This window comes from Hyperolius riggenbachi, chromosome 2, assembly GCF_040937935.1.
Source record: "Hyperolius riggenbachi isolate aHypRig1 chromosome 2, aHypRig1.pri, whole genome shotgun sequence".
In the NCBI taxonomy this organism is placed as follows: Eukaryota; Metazoa; Chordata; class Amphibia; order Anura; family Hyperoliidae; genus Hyperolius; species Hyperolius riggenbachi.
The window spans coordinates 288,587,957-288,613,532 of record NC_090647.1 but is presented as its reverse complement, the minus strand read 5'-3'; the positions used below and the strand labels follow the sequence as shown (position 1 = coordinate 288,613,532).

The following is a 25,576-nucleotide window of genomic DNA, read 5'->3' as shown; positions in this document are numbered from 1 at the left end:
CTATTTTAGCCCTATGGCCGTGATCTCACTGCCACGATTGGTGCCAATTGCAGGTGATTTGCGATTAGCGCCAATTGCAAAATACGTTACATGCAGCATTTTGCCGTGAGTCTGGAACGATCACGGAACAATGCTTAATAAAGTGCTGATCGCGATCGCTCTGAATCGCGGAAGTGTGAGCAGTGATTTTACTGTGCTAATCACGGTAAAATCGCCTGTGCAAAACTACCGTTTTGCAATTTTTAGTGTGAATGGGCCCTAACTAAAAATAAGTTATGAATGTAGGTGCCTGCCAAAGCTTGCAATCTCAGGACTCCTGATTAATCAAACATTCAGTAATCTCCCATATGCATCAATATGACCTGGTAATTCGACACATAGTAATAGAAGACAGTTTAAAAAAATCCACTCCATGCTAGGCTAGGGAAGCTAAAGGCCTCTGCTAAATCACATTCAGTATTCACATAATAATGATGTAGCCTTGTCTGCTGTAACACTGCTGGGCAGGTAGCTGACACACTGCAGAACAGTTACACATTGAGAGGCATTCAGTAAATATTTACAAAATGTTATGTGGTCTTTAGAGTCTGTTAATGCTTTGCTCAGTGCAAGAGGTGTCTATTGTGACTATCAGACTTCATCTAACTGTCACTTTTACTGCTTCAATTACAATGTAGTGTTTGTTGCGTCTTTGTGACTAATGAGTATGTTCTGTAAGTTTACTCTGGGCACATTTGTTTACTCTGGGCACATTTGCATGTGTTAAAGACTTAAAGCGGGAAAAATAAAAACAGAGGAAAAAATAAAAAGGGTAAAAAAATTAATCAATATATTTCAATGTGAGAATATAAAAAATAGAAGTAAGATCAAGAAATGATTGATATTGGCCATGTCATATTGTTCATATTGTTTGATTCACAATGACTCTGCACGTCATAATCCTTACTACTGTCAGACATACATAAAACCAGACAGCACCAACTGCCAGTGCCATTATCTATAACCACACCACCTAATAATGCTATAGGCTAAACTGTTGTGTTTGTATAGATATACATATGCACAAAGGTGAGATACTAGTTTTTGGCAGTTGGAAACCATTGTTATTTCCCACAGTGCAGCAAGGCTCCTACAGTTTGATATCAGGACCTAGGTCCTGACATCACATTGTGGGAGGGGTTTCACCACAATATCAGCACAGTGGCGTAGTGGTTAGTCACAATTGTCTTGCAGCACTGGGTCCCTGGTTTGAATCCCAGCCAAGTCAACAACTAAAGCTTGTATTTTCTCCCAGTGTCTGCATGGGTTTCCTCCGGGCACTCCGGTTTCCTCCCACATCCCCAAAACATACAGATAAGTTAACTGGCTTCCCTTTAAAAATTGCCCCTAGACTATGATACATACACTACGCAATAGATACATATACATATGACTATGGTAGGGACTAGATTGTGAGCTCCTATCAGGGACAGTTAGTGACAAGACAATATATACTCTGTACAGCACTGCGTAATATGTCGGCGCTATATAAATACTAAATAATAATAATATCAGCCAGACTTCCCTGATGATCTGTTAGAGAAAAGGAGAAGATTTCTCATGGGAAAAGGGGTATCAGCTCCTGACTGGTATGAAGTTCAATCCTTGGTCACAGTTCCTCTTTAAGCCTTGTACACATGTCTCACTTAAGTCCTTGGGGCAGCCGATTACCACTGTGTCAGACGACAATCAGGCGTGTCTACGTATGGCAAGTGGCCACCCCTGACAACCCACGACACCAACCTACGAGCGGTACGCTGGGCAGATCTACTTAACCTCAGTGATGCCGATCCCCCTGCTGATCCCATTGTTCGTACTGCTCCCCCACCCACAGCATGACATCACGCATGCGAAGCACATCGTCCCCCCCATAGCAACACAGCACATTGTCAGCTACACAGCTAACACGCGTGTGTGGGGCCCAGCTCATCGATGTCACATAAGTGGCCTTACATACTGACCTGAGAAGAGGGAAGGTCCCGGCTCCCACAGAGCCTTCCCAGTCCTCTCTCCGTGCATCTTGGGCATTCTTCGGGCAGTCTTTGTAAGTATGGAGGAAGGACTAGGAAGGCTCTATGGGAATCAGAGCCTCCCACCTTCTTAGGTAAGTATCTAAGTCTTTTTTTAGGTCCCTTTAGGGTTGCTTTAATATGTTTTACTTGCCAAATTTCTGGTTCTGAGCGTTTTATGTTATTTTTAAAGCAGAACTCTGGGTTTGCAGGGCAAATAATGTTATACAGATATAATCATTATTTGAAAGTGTTAAGTGTGCATAACATGGGAACCTAATAAGTCATTTTAAATTCTTGCATTATTGCTTTTAGTCCCATTTTGAGATACTGATGAATGAGCACCAGTAAGTAAAGTAGAAACTAGTACACAGTGCCAGTACTGACAGTGATCTAGTGCTTGTAAAGTGTTGCCACGGGCTCTGAAAGATTTTATCCTTTTTAAACCATTGGAAATTGTCTCTTTACACGCCTTTTCTCCCCTGTGCAAATCCAGTCAGTAGTGTAAAGCTCCAGGTTACAGTGAGTTATGTCCCATATATTGCTCATTTGGTTTTAATTAAATAGAAGTATTTGTGGAATATTTGTCAGCCTTGGTGGTCTTTTCCATAATACCCTGGTCCAGTGTTGGTGGTGGTTGATGTCCTTTTGGAAATGTTGATGACCTGGTATACGTCTTATCCAGGGCCTATAACAGAGCAGACATTATTTAGACAGTCCCATTGGGGTGTATGCATGAAACTGCGTTTTACAGAATTACGTGCATGAAGTCTTACACACGGTGAGTAGAGCGTAATGCATTGTATGTAATATATTACATTCTGCTTTACTCATTGTGCGGTAAGACTTTACGCATGTTTTTTTCTGCTAAATGCAGTTTACCTAGATAGAACTCTGCTGCTGAGATAGTTACAATGATGTGAAAAACTATTTGCCCCCTTCCTGATTTCTTATTCTTTTGCATGTTTGTCACACTTAAATATTTCTGCTCGTCAAAAACCGTTAACTATTAGTCAAAGATAGCATAATTGAACACAAAATGCAGTTTTAAATGATGGTTTTTATTATTTAGTGAGAAAAAAAAACTCCAAACCTACATGGCACTGTGTGAAAAAGTGATTGCCCCCGCCCCCTTGTTAAAAAATAACTTAACTGTGATTTATCACACCTGAGTTCAATTTCTGTAGTCACCCCCAGGCCTGATTACTGCCACACCTGTTTCAATCAAGAAATCACTTAAATAGGAGCTATCTGACACAGAGAAGTAGACCAAAAGCACCTCAAAAGCTAGACATCATTCCAAGATCCAAAGAAATTCAGGAACAAATGAGAACAAAATTAATTAAAATCTATCAGTCTGGTAAAGGTTATAAAGCCATTTCTAAAGCTTTGGGACTCCAGCGAACCACAGTGAGAGCCATTATCCACAAATGGCAAAAACATGGAACAGTAATGAACCTTCCCAGGAGTGGCCGGCTGACCAAAATTACCCCAAGAGCGCAGAGAAAACTCATCCGAGAGGCCACAAAAGACCCCAGGACAACATCTAAAGAACTGCAGGCCTCACTTGCCTCAATTAAGGTCAGTGTTCACGACTCCACCATAAGAAAGAGACTGGGCAAAAACGGCCTACATGGCAGATATCCAAGGCGCAAACCACTTTTAAGCAAAAAGAACATTAAGGCTCATCTCAATTTTGCTAAACAACATCTCAATGATTGGCAAAGACTTTTGGGAAAATACCTCGTGGACCGACGAGACAAAAGTTGAACTTTTTGGAAGGTGCGTGTACCGTTACATCTGGCGTAGAAGTAACACAGCATTTCAGCAAAAGAACATCATACCAACAGTAAAATATGGTGGTGGTAGTGTGATGGTCTGGGGTTGTTTTGCTGCTTCAGGACCTGGAAGGTTTGCTGTGATAGATGGAACCATGAATTCTACTGTCTACCAAAAAATCCTGAAGGAGAATGTCCGGCCATCAACTCAAGCTGAAGCGATCTTGGGTGCTGCAGCAGGACAATGACCCAAAACACACCAGCAAATCCACCTCTGAATGGCTGAAGAAAAACAAAATGAAGACTTTGGAGTGGCCTAGTCAAAGTCCTGACCTGAATCCTATTGAGTTGTTGTGGCATGACCTTAAAAAGGCGGTTCATGCTAGAAAACCCTCAAATAAAGCTGAATTACAACAATTCTGCAAAGATGAGTGGGCCAAAATTCCTCCAGAGCGCTGTAAAAGACCGTTTCAAGTTATCGCAAACGCTTGATTATTGCTGCTAAGGGTGGCCCAACCAGTTATTAGGTTCAGGGGGCAATTTCTTTTTCACACAGGGCCATGTAGGTTTTGAGTTTTTTTTCTCACTAAATAATAAAAAACATCATTTAAAACTGCATTTTGTGTTCAATTATGTTATCTTTGACTAATAGTTAACAGTTTTTGATGAGCAGAAACATTTAAGTGTTTCTGCTCATCAAAAACTGAGCTGATAATTTCTACTTCTGTAGGGGACAGGGAGCTTGGTGTTATTTGTCTGTGTTAGGCCAGGGCTGTGCTATTAGTGCATATTGTAAAGCACTCATCATCATTTCTGCGGTCAGGGAGGCATCGTACTAGGTTATTTGCATGTGGTGCATAATACACCAAGCACAGAGCAGCAGTGCTGTTGATGTACACATCATATATAGTTATAGTTAATTCCAAGGGACCTGGTCAAGTAGATTATTATATCAGAATTTTACTTTATCAGGATTTGTTATACAATATATATTCATACAGACAGATGTCAGGATCTGAGGACTACTTTTACTATAGCCAGAGGTTTACTGTATCAGAGTTTGCTACAACCAGATTCTACTGCATGCCTAATTACATTTATCTGTTCATCATCATTATTTTTTGTCCATAGTGCTAATTGTACTAAGATTATTCACTAGTACAGAATATTATGCCAAGCTTTGGCCAGCACTGCTGTTATTCTGCTTATTATAGCCCTAACTACGCTTAATTGTCCAACATCATTGGTTTGCCTTGTTAGTGGGGCTTATTGTACTGCTAGATGATTTCAAAGTACAGCCTATTACACCAAGTATTGAGCACTATGGCTGGTTGTTACGCACACTATAGCTCTAATTCCATTTAACTGTTGTTAAATTATCACTGCACTGTGCTGCTTTTCATTGGGGCTTATTGAACTATATTTACCACACAACTTGTGTATTTTACAGAGAACATTGTGAACCAAACCCTGGGATTTTGTAAGAGGCTTAAAGGAACTTAAAAGCCTCACTATTAACAAAATAGCAGTTTTTCAGCTTTATGTAAGCACAAAGGAGCTTGCTCAGTGAGTGAATATGGAAACATTCCTTTATGTCTCTAAAAAGCACGCATACAGAGTCACTGGTATAGCCTAATTATTTTACAGAGCCATACTAATCCAACTTGCACACAGCAGCTGTTTCAGGCCAAATAGGCCTTCATCAGTAGTGCAAGGTCTGGGTTAATATACTGCTCGTTTTGGAAATTCTCAGCTGGCTGCATTGCACAATCATTTTTATAAGATTTTTTTATAAAATTAAAAAGTAAAAACACTTGTGTAACCCTTCATTGAAAACATGGCAAGAGTGCTCTCTGTACTTTGTTTGGAATAGTCACTCAAGTGAAAGTGAGTTCACACTCAATCCATTGTAATGTGTATGTGGCACATTTCAAAACTAGCACCTTGGTAAAATGTGTATATTGCAACTCATGGGACCTAGTTGCCAGTCATGTGTAAGATGGACGTAACATGCGCATTGTCTGGTAGTGTACAGCTTGGCTCGCCTTATCACTATGAAACCCAATGCACTGTGAAGGCAATGTACAGATGTAAATATACCAGTTGTGGGACCATTGCAACACATTGCTTTGCGATGATAACTTGTGATATAATGCACTGCAACCTGCATAGTGTAAATACACCTTGACTTTTCAAGACCTTGCCACAGGAGTAACTACCTGCATAGTGTAGCAGTCATTGATTGTCTGCAAACACTTTGTGTATAAAAGCAAATTAATACAGCTGAAATAATGCTCCTACTCTGCAATATATAGAGAGTAAACTAATAACAGTGATACATTGGGTTTCTCTTTAGATTAAACGGGAATTGGCAACAAGTCCAATATGCTGTACCTCTCATTCATATGCACATGTCAGAACACTGAATTTTTTCCTATGCTAAAGTGAATCTGATAGTGATGTTACACTGTAATGTATGAAATGCTCAGAAAAATTGTCTGAAATAAGTCATTTTTAATCTGTGAGTGGGTGGGAAAATCAACACAGATTGAAGGCCGAGATTCCCAGGATAAAGCTTCAGCTAAACTTAGAATTCTGCTTGCAGCCTTAAAAGGAAGCTGAGGTCTTCCAACACACAGTGAAATGCAGTTCATAATTCCGAACCCTGGAGATTGTCTGCTGAATACCCAACTGTCTTCATGCAAGCTCAGCATGCCATAGCTGCTTTACATACAGAATCATACACATTCACCACACATCAGTTATCCAGTGTCATCCTGTGCATCATTTCTGCTTAAAGAGGAACTCCAGTGAAAATGATGTAGTAAAAAAAAGTGCTTCATTTTTTACCATAATTATGTATAAATGATTTAGCCAGTGTTTGCTCATTGTAAAATCTTTCCTCTCCCCAATTTACATTCTGACATTTATCACATGGTGATATTTTTACTGCTGGCAGGTGATGTCAGTGGAAGGAGATGCCGCTTGCTTTTTTTGCAGTTGGAAGCAAAAATGTACCGAGGTTCATAAAAATGTACCATGGTCCTGACATCACTCTGTGGGAGAGGTTTCACCACAATATTAACCATATGGACCCCCCTGATAATCCGTTTGAGAAAAGGAAAAGATTTCCCATGGGAAAGGAGGTATCAGCTACTGATTGGGATGAAGTTCAATTCTTGGTTACGGTTTCTCTTTAAGAAATGTGCAGAGATTAAATCATACACAACCATCAGGAAATGCAGTGTGGGCAGGTTATGTAGCTGCTCCTAGCTGTTTTGGCTGTTAGAGAAAGCTGTAAACAGCCAATTCCTGTCTGTGAACCTTGTTACATTGTAACAAACTGCCAAAAGTACCGCGGTACTCAGAGCTTCTTGTGGGAGGGGTTTCAGTACAAAATCAGTCATACAGCGCCCCCTGATGGTCTGTTTGTGAAAAGCATTATATTTCTCATGTAAAAGGGGGTATCAGCTACTGATTGGGATAAAGTTCAATTCTTGGTTGGAGTTTCTCTTTAAAGAAGCCCATACCATGCACTGTGTGCAACAACAAAGTAGAAAGGATGCATTAGTGCAGATTTATAAACATAAACCAATAAAAAAAATCCCAGCTGAAAAGCCTTATGAAGACTTGGAAATGAATTATCCTCAAACAAGCTGAAATAAATCTTCAGACATTAAAGTGAATCTATGGCACCACAAAGTTAAAGTAAATACTCAAGCTCCTATAGAGGCTTCTTATGCCATTCTCTGGTCCCTGTCGCTGAACAAGGGTTTGTTGGTAATCAAATTGGGGCCGCGCTCCTCTTCAGACATGAGCCTGGCCATACTGCACCTGCAGAAGTATGGCCATGCCTGCACAGTGAGCAGGAGCTGCTCGTACATGAGGGGCTGAGTGCTACTGAAAGTGAGAATCCTTTCATAAATAGCTGTATTTTGCAGTTTTCCTGTTAGATACCGTAGCATAGAGTACCATGTACATAGAACATTTTGCAGGAACTAAAAGTCATAAATGTTTTACATACCAATCATTGTTATCGTAATCAATTTCCCTCTCATTCCAGTACATGCACCAGTGAAGGGAGATGGCACTGTGAGGAGAACCCTTGTCTTATCAACCCAAGAATCATTGACACTGTGAACCAAGGTTCCTATGGGTGAGACAGAAAACATGTAACTTACATATCTTCTTATTCTATAGATCCATACTCTAACTTATATATTGATGAACATATTAATGTTTTCCTCCTAGGTGGAGAGCTGGGAATTATAGCACGTTTTGGGGCATGACTCTAGATGAGGGAATCCAGTATCGTCTTGGAACTACAAAGCCTTCTTCTTCCGTGATGAACATGAATGAGCTCCATGTATGTACACTGGTTTTTTTTTTTTTGTACTTTTCAAACAAATGAGAAATGGCTTATAGATATCGCCACAAGGTATGCTTTTGTACCGATCATTCAGTTGTCATCAATGAAGTCAAGATTCATTGGCACTCCTTTAGCTTAGCTGTTATCAATTATGACTTTGAGATCTATAGGGCTATATTGGTCAATGTTGGTGAAAGCAGTAGATTTTCAGTGGACACAAACTAAATACCATCTCCATATATACTGCAGCTTTAATTCTGTTTACCTAGTCTGATGACCCTGGCATATCGGTCAGACTCCACTTTTCCACACTGCAAATCATACAGTTCTGTAGAAAATATGTCCCCATTCTGCAAACTAAACAGCGAAGGAACATCTCTCAACTTATGACTGAGATCATCACATGTTCTTCTCTTTCATCCTGTCTGCAAGTGCACAGTATAGGTTGATTACACTTTCCTTAATTTGCTGGTGTCCCCTTTATTGGCCTGGGGTCACCAAAGTTTATCTCTATAAATGTAGCAAAATATATCATTCAGGAAAGCTGAAGTTCACTATAGTCCCTAAAATTAAGATAGATAATTTGGGATTGATTTAACAAAATGAATTCAAAGACTAGTGCAGGTGTATAGCATTTGCCCAAGACAACCAGTCAGGTTTCAGCTGGTTGCTTGCACATTAATCAAGGATTTGCACTGGACTTGAAGAATTCACTTCTGTGTAACAAGTACCGTTTGAAAATAGGTCAGGGAAGCCTCCAAACAGATGCCTGTGGAAAAACAGCACATACCACAAAGACAATGCAAGAAACTGTCACCGGGGAAGCAACCAGAACAGTTCTGTCACCAGAGCGAGGAAAGAAGTAGCGTGTGCACAGACAGGTCCACTGTAGGAAGTCTGAGTGGAATGTATTACTCTCATGTCACAAAGGGTAGTAACATGTTAACATGGCTCTGGAATTTAAAGATTCTCTCTCCTCCAGACATAGCTCTTTCCTGTGATTAGGGTCACAGCGTGATTTTTGGCAAGCCCCAGAGGGAAGCACAGAGTTAGTGTGATTAAGCCAGCTTTTTCAGGAAACTTCCACACAGGAAGTCCCACTCCACTCAGAATGAAGAGTAATAAAAATGAAAAAATACAGTTACTCTTGAATGAAGAGCCTTCTTTTCATACTATCCTGTCAAGAGAGGAAATAAGAGGAGGCGAGCGTGCCCAGGGACAAGAGATTGGAAAATTCCGTGTGGAGGGACAAGCGAGGTCAGTCAGGACCCACAGGATTTACATCCAGAAATTCCTCAGACAATCTGCCTATTTAGGGATTTCTTGACTGTTTCACAGCACATACGTCACTATTAAATGCCTGAAATTATAAAAAAAAAACCTAGCAAATCTATTTGTGCTTAAAAATGAAGATGTCATATAAGTACTGAAAACGGATAGCATGAAGAAGCCTAACTGCTCTGTGCTGTAGTGACAAGCCTGCTGCCTTGTATGGCATAGTGCCCTTGGAAATCCATTCTCCACACCCCACAGCAAATATAACCAAATTGTTTTTGCCCAGTCATAACTATCACAACTATAGATTTATATATGAAAGAGGGTCATAGAAAAATCATTATAATGTCTTTGTCTGCAATATGCATCTTAAAGGCAACTGCACTACCCATATGTGTGCCATTACGGTAGGACCAATGCTGATTGTATAACAGTTTGATGGAAATATCAGACATACACTTCCCAAGTGTGTACAGAGGCCTGCGAGATCTAGCACTAACTGGGGAGCATGCTTACTTAATCCCTGCAGCTCCATCATAGTCTGCCCAGGCATTATGTGGCCACTGGCCAGTGATTAGCAAGCACACTTTGCTTTACCACTTAAAGGGAACCTGAACTGAGAAGGATAAGGTGGCTGCCAATGCCATATTTATTTTCTTTAACCATGCTGGCGGTTTATTAAAATCCGCCAGGGGGCAGCACAGCCGTTTAAAAAAAAAATTTTTTTTGTATATCATGTAGCGAGACAAGGTCTCGCTACATGATAGCCGCTGCTCAGCGGCATCCCCCCAGCCCCTCCGATCGCTTTAGGCGATCGGAGATCAGGAGATCCCGTTCAAAGAACAGGATCTCCTGGAGGGCTTCCCCCATCGCCATGGCGACAGGCGGGATGACGTCACCGACGTCCTCGACGTTGTGGCGTCAAAGGGGACTCCGATCCACCCCTCAGCGCTGCATGGCACTGATTGTCCAGGCAGCGCACGGGGTCTGGGGGGGGGGGCGGCTGCGGCGCGACGGATAGCGGCGGATCGGCGGGGAGTGGCGACAATTAGATTGCACACGCAGCTAGCAAAGTGCTAGCTGCGTGTAGCAAAAACAAAATTATGCAAATCGGCCCAGCGGGGCCTGAGCGGTGCCTTCCGGCGGCATAGCCCGGGCTCAGCTCAGGCTTACCGCCAGGAAGGTTAAAACAATGCCAGTTGTCTGGCAGTCCTTCTGACATTAGTACTGTCTGAAATAAGGCATGCAGCTAATCTTGTCAGATTCTGTCAGAAACATCTGATCTGCATGCTCGTTCAGGGTCTATGGCTAAAGGTCTTATGCTAGGCATACATGGCAAGTTTTTTTCTTATTAATCGAGCCGCTGATGGCTCGATTGATAATATCCGACAGGTCCAATGACCTGCCGGATAGATTCCCCGCCGGCGGACAATAGCGGGGAATCGAGCGGCTGATAATGAGCTCCGGCGGCCGATTAGCCCCCGCCGGAGCTCATTATCAGCCGCTCGATTCCCCGCTATTGTCCGCCGGCGGGGAATCTATCCGGCAGGTCATCGACCCGTGTATGCCAGGCATTAGCGATGAGTTTTTTTTTGCCATATCTCAACAGGCAGTTTTGCACTATGGTGAGTACAGTTCTGTTTCAAGTCTTATAGCCATTCAACTTTTCTTTTTTTTCAATTCTTTAATAGACTCGTTGATCACTAAATTAAATAGTAGAGCTATATTTTGATCAATTTATTATCCATACGCAGAGAAGTAGCGTGATTTGAAGAAGTACAAGATGATCAGAATGGTAACAAAATCTGAACAAAATTGTGTTCACAAGATGATAAGTTTCCTTTGTTTTGTGCAAAAACAGTGATCCTATTGGTGATCCATTACATCTGCAAAATATTGATCTAAAGCAATCTTATTAGAATATAAGCTTAGAAAGACAGGGCTGTGTCATATAGTATGTTTTATCACTGCTGTGCATGTGGGTATGTATTTTTCACCTTTGTGCACAATCCATTACCTGTTCTATCCAGTTGGCTGCATAGAAAAGCTATATTGACTTTTGATATTATCTGTATCCCATCAATGTTTCTGTAACTGCAAATACCTGTACTATGAATTCCCTATATAACAATACCATGAAAGATGCTGGCGCTATACAAGTTCAAAATAATAATAATAATATCATCTTTTGATTGCATCTTGAGAAAACTGCACTTTGTTCTTTAAAATGATTAAAGACAAACTGCTCCAGATGTATTTTCAGATCAATCATTCACATGACCTCCTAATCTCTCTGTATATTTTCAGCTTAACACTGCACAGCATGGAGTAACTATTGTCAGCGCCATTTATAACATTTATATTTGTCTTATAATGATTTCATGAAGTCAATAGTCAATATTTGGAGTGTTTTCCACATAGGCTCCCTCAGACCTGACTTTTTAACTCTGCCCCCTGCAGGTAAACATGGACAATGATGTTCTCCCATCCCATTTTAATGCTGCAGACAAATGGCCAGGAATGATTCATGAGCCCCTTGACCAAGGAAACTGCGCTGGTTCCTGGGCTTTCTCCACAGCCGGTAATCATACTTATTGTTGTCTTCAAGTTAAAAGGACGTTTCATTTGGTATTAGTTCTACTTCTAGCTAGATCTCTAATTATTTCTTTGTGTAGTTGCAATAAATGTGTAATAGTCTTTATATTAACAAGAATGATAATAGTCTTCAACTGGTGCCAGGCTGAGCTAAATTGGAGGAAAGTAGTAGACAGAATAGGCAACGTACGGGTCCAGGGAAGAGAGGGATGGGAGGTGTGTGCAACAACAGGCAGCTAAATACATTTCATTATAAAAATGCAAAACTTGTCTTTATTCCAAAAAACATGCATAATAAAAACACTGAGACCCCATATGGAACAACAGTCCCACCACAATCAACCTGGCCCACACACTACCGCACACACCTCTAACTGATCACCCCTAGTGTGATCTAGGGCCCATAGCCAGCTTAGTCTTGATCCACAATGATTATATTCAACATGCCAGACATCGGGGATTAGTCAACTAATTGAAATGCCATTGATTGTAACACATAGCAAAGGAGCAGTCAGCAAGCATAGCAAGCCAGGAAGTAGGAGTAAATAGAATAAACAACATACTGTATGTCTAAATCAGTATTGTGTCAAACACAAGGCTCGAAAGATGAATTTGGCCCTCCTTTTGCCATTTTATGTAGCCCTCCAGAGCTTCAATTGTGTATCATTGCAAGCCGTAAAAGTATGAATGCACACTGCCTTCCCAACGTGAGGAACAAACCGGTGACAGTGTTTCTGGTTGAAATATTGTCAGTTTGAGGTGGAGTGCAGCATCAACCCATGGGACCCCTCAGTAAAATGACCATGGGGTCCCCACTTGGCATCCATACCCCCTTGTGTGGCAGCTTACCAAAAAGACTTTGGGGGAGGAGACACTTGGCATCCTGTTTTAGGCCACATTTCATCTTGATGTTTGTCTGCTGAAGCATCACTGGGGCAAGTAAATATGAAACTGCTTCACTGCAATACTCTGCAGAAGGCGAGGAGTGGGGCCCCCATGTTTGCTATGGTTAAGCCACTTAGCTTGAATCTTTTTAATAAATGTTAAATCTTAATAAACAATTTGGCCCGCGACTTAGAGTAGGTTTTAGATTTTGGCCCCTTATGTGATTGAGTTGGACAGCTCTGGTCTAAATGAACACCTTACAAGCATCCTATATGATTCAAGTACAGCCTTCCAAAAGACTTGGCCTCTGTGGTTAAACTTTTTGGTATTCACCATGTGAGCCAATAATGTCTCTGAAGACAATAAGCACATTAAATCTTAGGCCTCCTTGCATGGCCGGCCTTTGACCTGAGCGACCGGAGCTGTCGCTCAGGGCGCCGGCTTCCAGGGGGCACACGATTCCCTCCCTCCGATAAGTGTTTTCCCTGCCGCACAGCTTCCCTCCTTCTCTCCGATTAATGATCTCGCTCTGAGCTCCTCTCAGTCCCCTCCCTCCCTCCGATGTAGAGAACGGTGCAGGCAGTGGCTCCCACCGTCCATCTTGCTCAGCTCCCGGGGCATTTTTCTGCATTGTAGCTTTAAGGGTCCTCGCTTGATGAGGTCATAAAGCAAAGCCCTTAAAATTCAGAAAAATGCCCTGGGAGCTGAGCAAAATGGACGGTGAGAGCCACTGCCTGCACCGTTCTCTAAATCGGAGAGAGGGAGAGAACTGAGGGCAGCTCTGATCGGGGCACATTAATCAGAGGGAAGGAGGGAAGCTGTGCTGCGGGGAAAACACTTTTATCGGAGGGAAGGAAGCTGAGTGTGTGGTCTGCATGTGTGTATTTGATCTGTGTGTGTGTGGTTGTGAGTGTCTGAGAGATCTGCATGTGTGTGAGATCTGCATGTGTGTGTGTGTGTATTTGATCTGCGTGTGAGTGTGTGTGTGTCTGTGTGTGTGTCTGTGTGAGTGTGTGATCTGCGTGTGTGTGTGTGTGTGTGTGTGATCTGCATGTGTGTGTGATCTGTGTGTGTGATCTGCATGTGTGTGTGTGTGTGTGTGTGTGTGTGTGTGTGTGTGTGTGTGTATGTATTTGATCTGCATGTGTGTGAGATCTGCATGTGTGTGTGTATTTGACCTGCATGTGTGTGAGATCTTCTTGCGTGTGAGATCTGCATGTGTGTGTGATCTGCATATTTGTGTGTGTGTATATTTGATCTGCGTGTGTGTGTGTGATCTGCGTGTGTGTGTGATCTGCGTGTGTGTGTGTCTCTGTGTGCGTGAAGAGGATGAATGGGGGGGGGCACCGAAATCGGGTTGCGCTCAGGGCGCTGTGAAACCTAAGGCCGGCCCTGCCTCCTTGGTACACCAAGCAGATGATGCTTAGCTGGATTTATGGCACAGCTCCTGTCCAAGATCAGACTATGGTAGCTAGACAAGCTACAGTAAAGTTTGTCTAGTTCTTACACCCGCATACAAACAATGCATTTCAATTGTTGTAGTTTTACCTGCAATCCTATGTACCAAGACTGTGATCCTGGATTGATTTACCTATTTTCTTACCTCAGTTAAATAGGCCATGTGCACATTTTAGGTTTTGATTTTGTTTATAAAGAAAACTGACACTTTTACATTTGCTTAACCTTACATTTCAAATGTTTAGATTGCAGATCCAATAAAAGTAAAAAAGAAACAAAAAAAAAAACCCCAAACAGTGTGTTCCACCCTCCACTGGACCCCAGTCTTCCATGCAGGCTGGTGTGACCCAAGAATTGTAAAGCACATCAATATGGGGCTCTGCCCCGAGCCATAATAACCCCCATGGGCCATAAATGTAGGGGGCCAGCAAAGAGCTTGCTTTGCAAATTGCCCTTGTCCAGAGTTATGGCCCATACTCACGAGGGACTTTTGTCGCCTCAACACACGGCGCGCGCGTGTTGCGGCGACAGGTCGCTCGTGAGTATGGGCCGCCGCACGCGCACGCACCCCGAACTGTCGCCCGCCGCTCATGTCGCCATGCGATTGAAACTTTCAATCGCATGGCAACAGTCGCCGCCGCACCTCCCCCGCAACTGTCGCTAGTCCGCGTGAGTACGCGGACTAGCGACAGCAACCTCCATAGAGGTAAATGAAGCTTCCGGCGGGGGGAGGAGGAACGTCGGCGACAGCTTCCGTCTCGCCGCTGGTCCCTCTTCCGCGTGTGTACGCGGAGGGACCTGGCGAGAAGCTGTCGCCGGCCTGTCGCTAGCACGCTCACGTGTGCTGGCGACAGGCCACTTCTGCAGCCCGTGAGTACGGGCCATTAAGGACAAGCAGCAGCTCATCCCACCTCATGCTAGACACTGGAGGCGGGTTATTTTGGAGCCCCTTTAATAAGGTGACCCTAAGATATCTGTCTCCTGCTAGATAGAGAGGGTAATTGTTTAACCCAATAAATATGTAAAAAAAAAAGAAAAGAAATAAAAATAAATGAAAAATTCTATTTTCTTTATTTTATCTTCCATTTTAGTAGTTACTGTATATCCTTCTTTCCACTAATCCATATACTTCTTCATCTGTATACATCAGCACCATGGAATCTGTTAGTGCTTTATAAATTAATAATAATAATAATAATAATAATAATAATAATAATAATAATTGTTTTCTGGCACCATCTTCCTCTGTACACTTCTTTCTTACAGTATTTTGATCTGTAAATGTTTTCTTTTTCTCTGATCTTAAAGGGGCACTACAGCGAAAAACTGTAACATTTAAAATTTGTGCAAACATATACAAATAAGAAGTACATTTTTTTCCAGAGTAAAATGAGCCATAAATTACTTTTCTCCTATAATGCTGTCACTTACAGTAGGCAGTAGAAATCTGACAGAAGTGACAGGTTTTGGACTAGTCCATCTCTTCATAGGGGATTCTCAGCAAGGCTTTTATTCTTTATAAAGATATTCCCTAAAAAGGATTTAAACAATGATGCTGGCCAGCTTCCCTGCTTGCTACACAGTTTTTTGGCAGTTGGACAGAGCAACTGCCATTCACTAAATGCTTTTGAAAATAAATATATCCCTGAGAATCCCCTATAAAGAGATGGACTAGTCCAAAAAATGTCACTTCTGTCAGATTTGTACTACCTACTGTAAGTGACAGCAACATAGGAGAAAGGTAATTTATGGCTCATTTTACTCTGGAAAAATGTACTTCTTATTTGTATAGGTTTGCACAAATTTTAAATGTTACAGTTTTTCGCTGTAGTGCCCCTTTAAGATTCTTTTCTTTCTGTTCTTTTCTTGTAATCTTCTTCTACTAAAGTTACCAGGAGCCCTGAGGAGAACAATTTGAATTGGGATATTGGCATGGGTTTGCACTTATTTATTTTTCTATTTTCTATTTGAAAAAGTGTTTTGATTTTTTTACAAAGTCCTGTTGTTGATGCACCTGCTACGGTTATCAAAAGTGGCATCACCGTAGATCGCACTGCTTGACCTCCAGTGCAGACATTTATGTGATAAATGTGTAGGCAGGCTTCCATATGCCCCTATTGCATTCTTAGGTGGTGTATAGAAAAATTGCAAATACATGCACTGTTTTCCTGCTCAGTCGAGATGTCGCGAACCTCCGATATTCGGTTTGCGAACCCGGTTCGCGAACCTCCGCGAAAGGTTCGGTTTGCGAAAAAGTTCGCGAACCGCAATAGACTTCAATGGGGAGGCGAACTTTGAAAAATAGAAAAAATTCTAACGCCTAGAAAAATGATAGAAAACATGTTTCAAAGGCTCTAATACCTGGAGGCAGACATGATTGAGTGAAATACACATCAAATGTCCCAGTCTAAACTAGCATTTACCATTTATGCTCAATCCAAGAGAAAAATTAGACAAGATAGTAGTGTTAGGAAGACTTGCCTAAGGTCTCCTACTGAATAGGTGCTGGCTTACTGAACAGACAGAGACAAGATTCGAACTCTGGTCTCCTGTGTCAGAGGCAGAGCCCTTAACCATTACACAGTCCAGCCACTGCTTACCAATATGTAGCCAGACATGGCCTTGTATTTTGTGTTCAACAGTTGTCAAGAGAAAAATTAGACAAGATAGCAGTGTTAGGAAGACTTGCCTAAGGTCTCCTACTGAATAGGTGCTGGCTTACTGAACAGACAGAGAAGAGATTTGAACTCTGGTCTCCTGTGTCAGAGACAGAGCCCTTAACCATTAAACCATGCCGCCACTGCTTACAGATATGTAGCCAGGCATGGCCTTGTCTTTTGTGTTCAACAGTTGTCCAAAGAGAACCCCAGATAGCCAGGTAGATTCATATCTCTCTCTCTCTCTCTCTCTCTCTCTCTCTCTCTCTCTCTCTAGTAGGGATGGTCACCGCTTTCCGTGGAATTGTATTTTTGAGCATAAATGGATTGAGCATAAATGGTACATGCTAGGCTGGCTTCAGCATGTAGTGTTGGTGAGAGAGAGAAATACAAGGCCATGTCTGGCTACATATCGGTAAGCAGTGGCTGGATGGTGTAATGGTTAAGGGCTCTGCCTCTGACACAAGAGACCAGAGTTCGAATCTTGTCTCTGTCTGTTCAGTAAGCCAGTCAGTAGGAGACCTTAGGCAAGTCTTCCTAACACTGCTATCTTGTCTAATTTTTCTCTTGACAACTGTTGAACACAAAATACAAGGCCATGTCTGGCTACATTATTGGTAGGCAGTGGCTGGAAGGTGTAATGGTTAAGGGCTCTGCCTCTGACACAGGAGACCAGAGTTCAAATCTCGTCTCTGTCTGTTCAGTAAGCCAGCACCTATTCAGTAGGAGACCTTAGGCAAGTCTTCCTAACACTGCTATCTTGTCTAATTTTTCTCTTGGATTGAGCATAAATGGTAAATGCTAGGCCAGCTTCAGTTAGTACTGTTGTTGTACAGCGGTTAAAGTACTTGCCCACCACACAGTGAGACATGGGTTCAATTCTCAGCTATGGTATGTAAACTGGCTTTTGAAATAATATAATTCTCTGGCAGATGAGTCCCTCCGGGAGGAGGGAATAGGTAGAAGGGTAGAAAGGGTGGAGGGAGGAGCCCACAAGAGCCTAATTAAAATCTCCCTAGCAGCTGTCCCTTAACTAATTAGTATAGGCAGATGAGTGAGTCAAATGGCTCAAGGACCTTGCCTTGTATAAGGGGGGTGGGGCTCCGGCTGAGTGCCGTCTGATTGGCAATAATGTGTCTGCTGACTGTGATGGAGAGGGTCAAAGTTTTGCTCCATAGAGCATTATGGGGCGAATCGGACTTCCGGGGAAAGTTCGCGTTTGGTAGGCGAACGCGAACCACCGAAGTTCGCCTGGAACCGTTCGGGACATCTCTACTGCTCAGTTCAATAGAGCTGTGCAAGGTTTCAGTAGCAGTCATCCATGGCTCCAAAGGAGGAATTGCTGCACTTCTAGCTGTCCTTTGTTGCTCGCCTAGTGCTTAGGCATAGGCAATTGTGTTGGCACTAAAATGAGATATCACAGAGTATGATCATTCACTTTTGTAAACTTGCATACAGTCACTACTGACATCTTGGCTGAAGCCAGCACAACACTTTTTGTGTAGTAACTTTAATTAACATTTGCACTACTGACTTATTAAGTAATGAACACACTGCTCAAATCCTTTACAGACAGGCTATTTGCAATGTTGGCAAATGTGATTGCTGGGAATCTGAATGCTTAACTCTGAGCTCAGTGAAACTGAGCCCTGAGGAGACACTGCTGTAATCTTTGGCCTTTTGCTGTTGAGTTTATAATTAACAAAACCAAAAAACACATACCTTAAATTCCACTGTAAAGCTGAAGTCATATGATCATTTTTGCCAGGGCTTCTGGGTCTGTGGGCATAATAAATCAAACTCGTTTCTGTAGTGCTAGCTATGGCTGGTAAGGCCTACTCCCCTCCTCACACTCAGATGAGACAATAGATGCCTGACACACCAGAAATTGATGTATTTTCCAAGTACACCCTCATCCAGGAAGCAGCCTATGCAGTGACATGCCATAACTGTACAGGCAAGTGTAACATACATTTTCTTTTCAGTCAGATTATATGGGGTAGCAGATGGGTGGTAATTCTTGGTCTCAGATTAACTAAACCAAGAGAAACTTTGCTAAATATAACTAAATGAATAAAAGTGCTTATTATTGATTTTTTTTTATAGTATTCATTTATATACAGTTTAGTCAATGATTGCCTATTGTAAAATCTCCCCTCACCCAGATTTAGATTTTTAAATTGATCAGTGGTGTCTGCATCTTTACTGCTGGCAAGGTGAATCACTGTTAGATTTTTCTTTCCTCCGTGTAGTGAGCAGTAATATCAGTTGGTCTCCCAAAGTGCTCTGGGGCAGAAGGCTGCGTGACATCATAGCCTAGGCTAAACATCACTGGGTGGGTGTGGTTACATGCCAATGCACTGCAGTACATAGTTAAAACGTTGAAACATGGATAGTTTATGTAAAATGGGTATCCTGAATATTATGTTCTGCTTTAAGTTGTTACCAGTGCTTTTTAAAGGACAACTGTAATGGCAGTGATATGGAGGCTGCCATATTTATTTCCTTTTAAACAATACCAGTTGCCTGGATATCTCTTTCCTCTAATACTTTCAGCCATAGACTATGAAAAGGCACGGAGCAGATCAGGGGCATGATTCACAAAAGGGTGCTAACACAGTTAGTACGCCTAAAAGCTTTGGATGTGCAAACTAGGGTGCTAAGTAGTTTGCCTGTCCAAAGCTGTTACTGATCACGCGTTAAGTTGGTGCGTCCAAAACGTTGCACCGTTGTGCGCGAAACGTCGCACCGTTGCGGACGAAACGTCGCACCGTTCACGTGTAAAATGGCTTTTCAGGCTATTTTGCGCATGAACGGTGCAACATTTCGTGCGCAACGGTGCAACGTTTCGTGTGCACCGCGAAGAGCTAACCTTTGCGTGTGCAAACGCTTGTGCGCATATTAGCACGTGAAGCATCTGTTTTCACGCCCTAAGTGCCTTTTCACTGGCGTGCTAACACTTAGCACCCTTTAGTGAATCGAGGCCCAGGTGTTTCTGACATTATTGTCAGATCTGACAAGATTAGCTGCATGCTTGTTTCAGGTGTTATTCAGACACTACTGCAACCAAATAGTTTAGCAGGGCTGCCAGGCAACTGGTATTGCTTAAAAAGAAGAAAATATGGCATCCTCCATATACCTTTCACTACAGTTGTCCTTTAAGCTTTAAATCAGATTAGTAAAGCAGAATGTTGTTTTAAAATGAGCTGCTGACTTTGCTGAAATAACTCTAACACGTCCTTGTCATGGGCGATCAGCTGTTGTGTGTTCCTGACACACTATACAGAAAGCTTTGTTGGTAAAATAGAGAAAGTGTTGTCATTTTTATTGGATTTGGAGACGCCATCCAGCTTAGATGAGAATACCTTTAATGTACAGGGGATTTCCATGCTCTCCCCAAACAACTTTGAAATTGTGAAGTTGGACTGCGTGTTGTACACATCTTTGCTTGTCTCAGTGCTAGAGCATGTTTAACTTAGACTGAAATAACAAGGGGAAAGTCTGACATCTTCAGGGAGTATTGAGACGGTACAATATTTTATGGGATTAAAACTTGTACATGTCAAATACTGCAGTTGTGTTCTAGATTTCAACCACAGGTTTTACTGTTCTGTAAAGCTGCCTTTGAAATGTCCTATTTTTTAAAGAAACAGTCTTTCTAAAGGAACCAAATGTCCCACTTTCAGATTTTACATAGACCTGTGTAAAGAAAATTTCCAGTTAACAACTAAAATTGTCCAATCTGTACATCCAGCCACTAAACTATTGCCCAGATTGGCTTACTTCTAAAATGCAGTGTTTTCTCATATTCCTTTTTGCACTTGGTGCCTATTATACTCCCATCTATAATTGTGGGAAAATGGCGTTTTTGCTATGAATTCTCTTTAGTTTTAATTACTAGAGGTGTGCTAGGGGCATGTACCACATACATTAAAAAAGAGGGTTTATGGGTACCGAGGATAGCCTCTAATAAAATACCAAATATTCTAATATTGGATAGGAAAATACCAGTAATTTTTACAGATATTTTACTATTGCCTAACCTGACCCTATGTTCAAGTAAACCTTCCCTGCAACAATGCTTAACCCTAACTTACCCCCTGCGCCGAAACCTCCACTGATATAAGCACCACCTTCATTGGCCTCAATTTACTAAGCTTATCTCCTGTCTTTAATAATGTTTCTAGAGTTGTTACCATGGTGATAAGGCATGTAGTATTCAGGAAACATATTACCTCAGGCAAACCTAAAGTTAACTCTTCTGTCTTTAAGTTAAGGTGAGATCTCTAAAGCTAACTCTTCAATCCTTAAAATAACTCCAGATTTCTGAAAATAACTACAGAGGAGGTAACTTAATTACAGAGGAGGTAACTTAAAGAGAAACTCCGAAAAAAAAATTGAACTTTATCCCAATCAGTCGCTGATACCCCCTTTTACATGAGAAATATATTCCTTTTCACAAACAGACCATCAGGGGGCGCTGTATGACTGATATTGTGGTGAAACCCCTCCCACAAGTAACCCCTCCCACAAGAAAAGTTCGAACTTTTGGCAGTTCCCTGTCTGTGAACCTTGTTGCACTGTGGGAAATAGCTGTTTACAGCTGTTTCCAACTGCCAAAAAACATGCAGCAGCTACATCACCTGCCAACAGTAAAATGTTCACTGGAGTTCCTTTTTAAGGAATGAAGAGATAAGATAACTCTCTCATTGTGTGGAGGTAAGTTTTCTCTTGCCTTATTACCTCCAGCATGATCTTAGTGAATTGAGGCCATTGTCAAGAACTTCCTCCACCAATATTCATGACACCTAATTATGATAATTATTGAGCATCGTGGGCGCCACAATTAACCCCCCCCCAGGAGCTGGCATAACAACAATTAATATTGCGGTCTATGTGGCACCCATTTTACTAGGCGGCTGCCAGCATCCAGATTACCTGTGATGTTAATGTGATGAAGCATATAAATTTCTGAACAGAAGACATTACATTTGTATTTCTCTTTCTTCTCCAGCGGTTGCTTCTGACAGGCTGTCTATTCAAACATTGGGTCTCATGACTCCTACTCTGTCCGCTCAAAATCTACTTTCTTGTGACATCAAAAACCAGCATGGATGTAGAGGAGGACGTCTGGATGGAGCATGGTGGTATCTCAGAAGAAGGGGGTAAGTTAGCCATACTTATGCTACAGTCAGAAACTGAGAAACATACTGTAAGTAAGGATGAGTAGGCAGTATCTGTGAATATTTTTTTTATTCACCATACTATACATTCTGTGTGGAAATGTATGCAGGAGCACTGTCACTTGAATTTCTGTGAGTTCTAACAGCTAATTGAAAGTTCCCAAGATGCATCGTTAACTCTATGGACAGCCACATCAGTAAATCATGAATCATCCATCAGCCGTCCCATATAAGACAAGAAAGACAGTTACTCTGTGTAGTTGACGAGTCTAGGTTAGAAAGCCTCAGATGCTTATGTTTTTTCTGGAAATACACACTAGCACGATTTTCCAGGATTTTTGAGGATTCTCCAAAAATAAGCTCTAGTTACAATTAATAAAAAAGAAAATCTAAATATGGTACGGTATAGATGCAAAAAAATAGAATCATTTGGAAATAGAATGCAGCAGGACAGATTGAACCTTCATCAAGGAAAGCAGACACCCCCAAAGGAATTGCACTCAAAAGACCCTACAAGAACCAAAACAATAAAGGTGCGTACACACATGCGACTATAGTCGTTTGTAACGATCGTTCCCCGATCTTTACCAACGACGACCGTTACAAAAAACGAACCACGGACTATTAAGGCAAACGACGAACGAGCCAAATCGCTCCAAAAGAAAGTTCTGTCTCGGCGGATTTTAACCAACGACGATCGTTTGCAAAAGTAGTACATCGTTGGAAACGGTCGTTCGTACTAGGCTTGACATGCGCATTTCATAATTTCTCCATGAAACTTCTCATTTTTATGCGCAGGCGCAATAGTTGCTTTACGTGATGTAACGTTCGTTCTAACGATCAGATCGTTACACACCTTTTAAAACTAACTTTACTTAGGTCGTTCTTTCATCAATCAAAAGTTCGTTCGTCGTCCTCAACGAACGATCGTTGTCGCATGTGTGTACGTAGCATAAGGGTTGGCAAGTGCCAGGCTGTGTAGATTGTTGTACATGGAAAAGTAGTATCAATTCATGATAAGATTCAGTGTAGAATTGTAGTGTAGAGTTTGGAGAGTTACAGTATATGATGTTCCAGAATGTGATGACAAAACTACATTTGAATAAATATTGATTTTATTGTATAAAAATGTAGGTAGTTGCTCGTGGAAAATGAGAAAATAAGCCTTACATCTTTTAGGGCCCATTCACACCTAAAATCGCTAACCACTAGCGATTTGCGGTAGCGTCTTCTGTTGGTGATTTTTCCGCGATTTAATGCGGAAAAATCACTGTACAAATTTGCGTTTTTGGAGCGATCGCAATTAACGTTTCTATATATGCTAATGGCGATCACTCCTAATCCACCAGAAAAATGCTGCATACAACACCTTTGCGATTAGCGATAATCGCGGAACACCCGCGATTATTGCTAATCGCTCAAGTGCGAACACTGCCATAGACTAATATAGCACTAGCGTTTTTAAAAAACGCTAGCGCTTTAGCGATTAGCGGGAATCGCACAATTCCCGCTTAGGTTTGAAAGGGCCCTTAGAGGAACTGTTGCGAAAATCTTAAAATTTAAAACACATACAAATAAGAAGTACATTTCTCCCAGAGTAAAATGAGCCATAAATTACTTTTCTCCTATGTTGCTGTCACTTAGAGTAGGTAGTAGAAATCTGACATTACCGACAGGTTTTGGGCTAGTCCATCTCTTCATGGGGGATTTTTAGCATGGCCTTTATTCTTTATAAAGACATTCCCTGAAAAAGATTAATATAAAGATGCTGGCCAGCATCCCCTGCTCGCTGCACACTACTGTGGCAGTTGGACGGAGCAACTGCCATTCACTAAGTGCTTTTAAAAATAAAGAAAACCCTGAGAACACCTCTATAAAAAGATGGGCTGGTCCAAAATCTATCGGTAATGTCAGATCTCTACTACTTACTGTAAGTGACAGCAACATAGGAGAAAAGTAATTTATGGCTCATTTTACTCTGGGAGAAATGTACTTCTTATTTGTATGTGTTTTACATTTTAAGATTTTCGCGACAGTTCATCTTTTGGAGCAAAAATGAATATAAGACTCTCTCTTATTTTTGGGGAAACACCGTAATATGTAATTACATGGCACAGCATAGTGCCAATGGTGATCAAAGTTTCAGACTTAGTCAGACGCTTTGATCTGAGGGTGCTGACGCTGTTCCGGACTACATACGGCGGTGGCAGAGGCAGTGGGGAGCCAATATGCATCTACGTAATATTTGTATTATGTAGCACAGCTTGGGGGTGGCAGTGATCACAGTCTCAGCCTTAGTCAGACACTTTTATCTAAAAGGGCTGTTGGGCAGCACGGTGGCGTACTGGTTAGGCACTCTCGCCTTGCAGCGCTGGGTTGTCCCTGGTTCGAATCCCAGCCAGGTCAACATTTGCAAGGAGTTTGTCTGTTCTCCTTCTGTTTGTGTGGGTTTCATCCGGGCACTCTGGTTTCCTCCCACATCCCAAAAAACATACAGATAAGTTAATTGTCCTCCCCCTAAAATGGCCCTAGACTATGATACATACATAGACATAGGACCAAGTCCAACATTTGATAGAAAAAGGTTAAAAACAAACCAACTAATATTGTTTTACGGTTTGCACCAAGCCTAATGACATCCATATCCTAACACCACTATTATTCCTTTCACTGACATCTTGTCCATAAAATAATTAGAGGCTGAGGCAAATCACAGACCATTGGTAGTTACTGAAAGAGGGTGAGGTCTAAACCGAAACTGCCTGGCAACAAACACCTTCTTTAAAGGGAACCTTAACTGAACGGGGGGTATAGAGTTTTACTTACCTGGGGCTATTGCCAGCCCCCTGCAGCAGTCCTGTGCCCTCGGCGCCGCTCTGGAATCCTCTGGTCCCCCGCTGTCACTTAGTTTCGTTTTTGACGACTCACCAGTCGCCGGCCGCCATGCGTATTATTGGACGCATTCACCAATGCAATTAGCGCTATTGCGGACCGCAACGCGTACAAAAATACGCGTTGCCGCATTCCGCACGCGTAGATATGCGGCAACGCGTATTTTTGTACGCGTTGCGGTCCACAATAGCGCTAATTGCATTGGTGAATGCGTCCAATAATACGCATGGCGGCCGGCGACTGGTGAGTCGTCAAAAACGAAACTAAGTGACAGTGGGGGACCAGAGGATTCCAGTGCGGCGCCGAGGGCACAGGACTGCTGCAGGGGGCTGGTAATAGCCCCAGGTAAGTAAAACTCTATACCCCCCGCTCAGTTAAGGTTCCCTTTAAGGAGTGCAGCAAGTGTTGATAATGACACAAGGAAATGCAAAAAGAT

The 25,576-nt window shown here is 42.0% G+C and overlaps 1 protein-coding gene across 1 annotated transcript in view; it reads left to right on the top strand.

Annotated features, from left to right (window-relative positions):
- The window catches only part of TINAGL1 (tubulointerstitial nephritis antigen like 1), a 92,209-nt gene that overhangs the window by 44,710 nt on the left and 21,923 nt on the right, over positions 1 to 25,576 (top strand). Inside the window, exons 4-7 of the mRNA XM_068268914.1 lie at positions 7,890 to 7,982; positions 8,078 to 8,192; positions 11,931 to 12,051; positions 22,080 to 22,230. Coding sequence (XP_068125015.1) covers positions 7,890 to 7,982; positions 8,078 to 8,192; positions 11,931 to 12,051; positions 22,080 to 22,230 — 480 coding nt within the window. The remainder of the gene's footprint in view (positions 1 to 7,889; positions 7,983 to 8,077; positions 8,193 to 11,930; positions 12,052 to 22,079; positions 22,231 to 25,576) is intronic.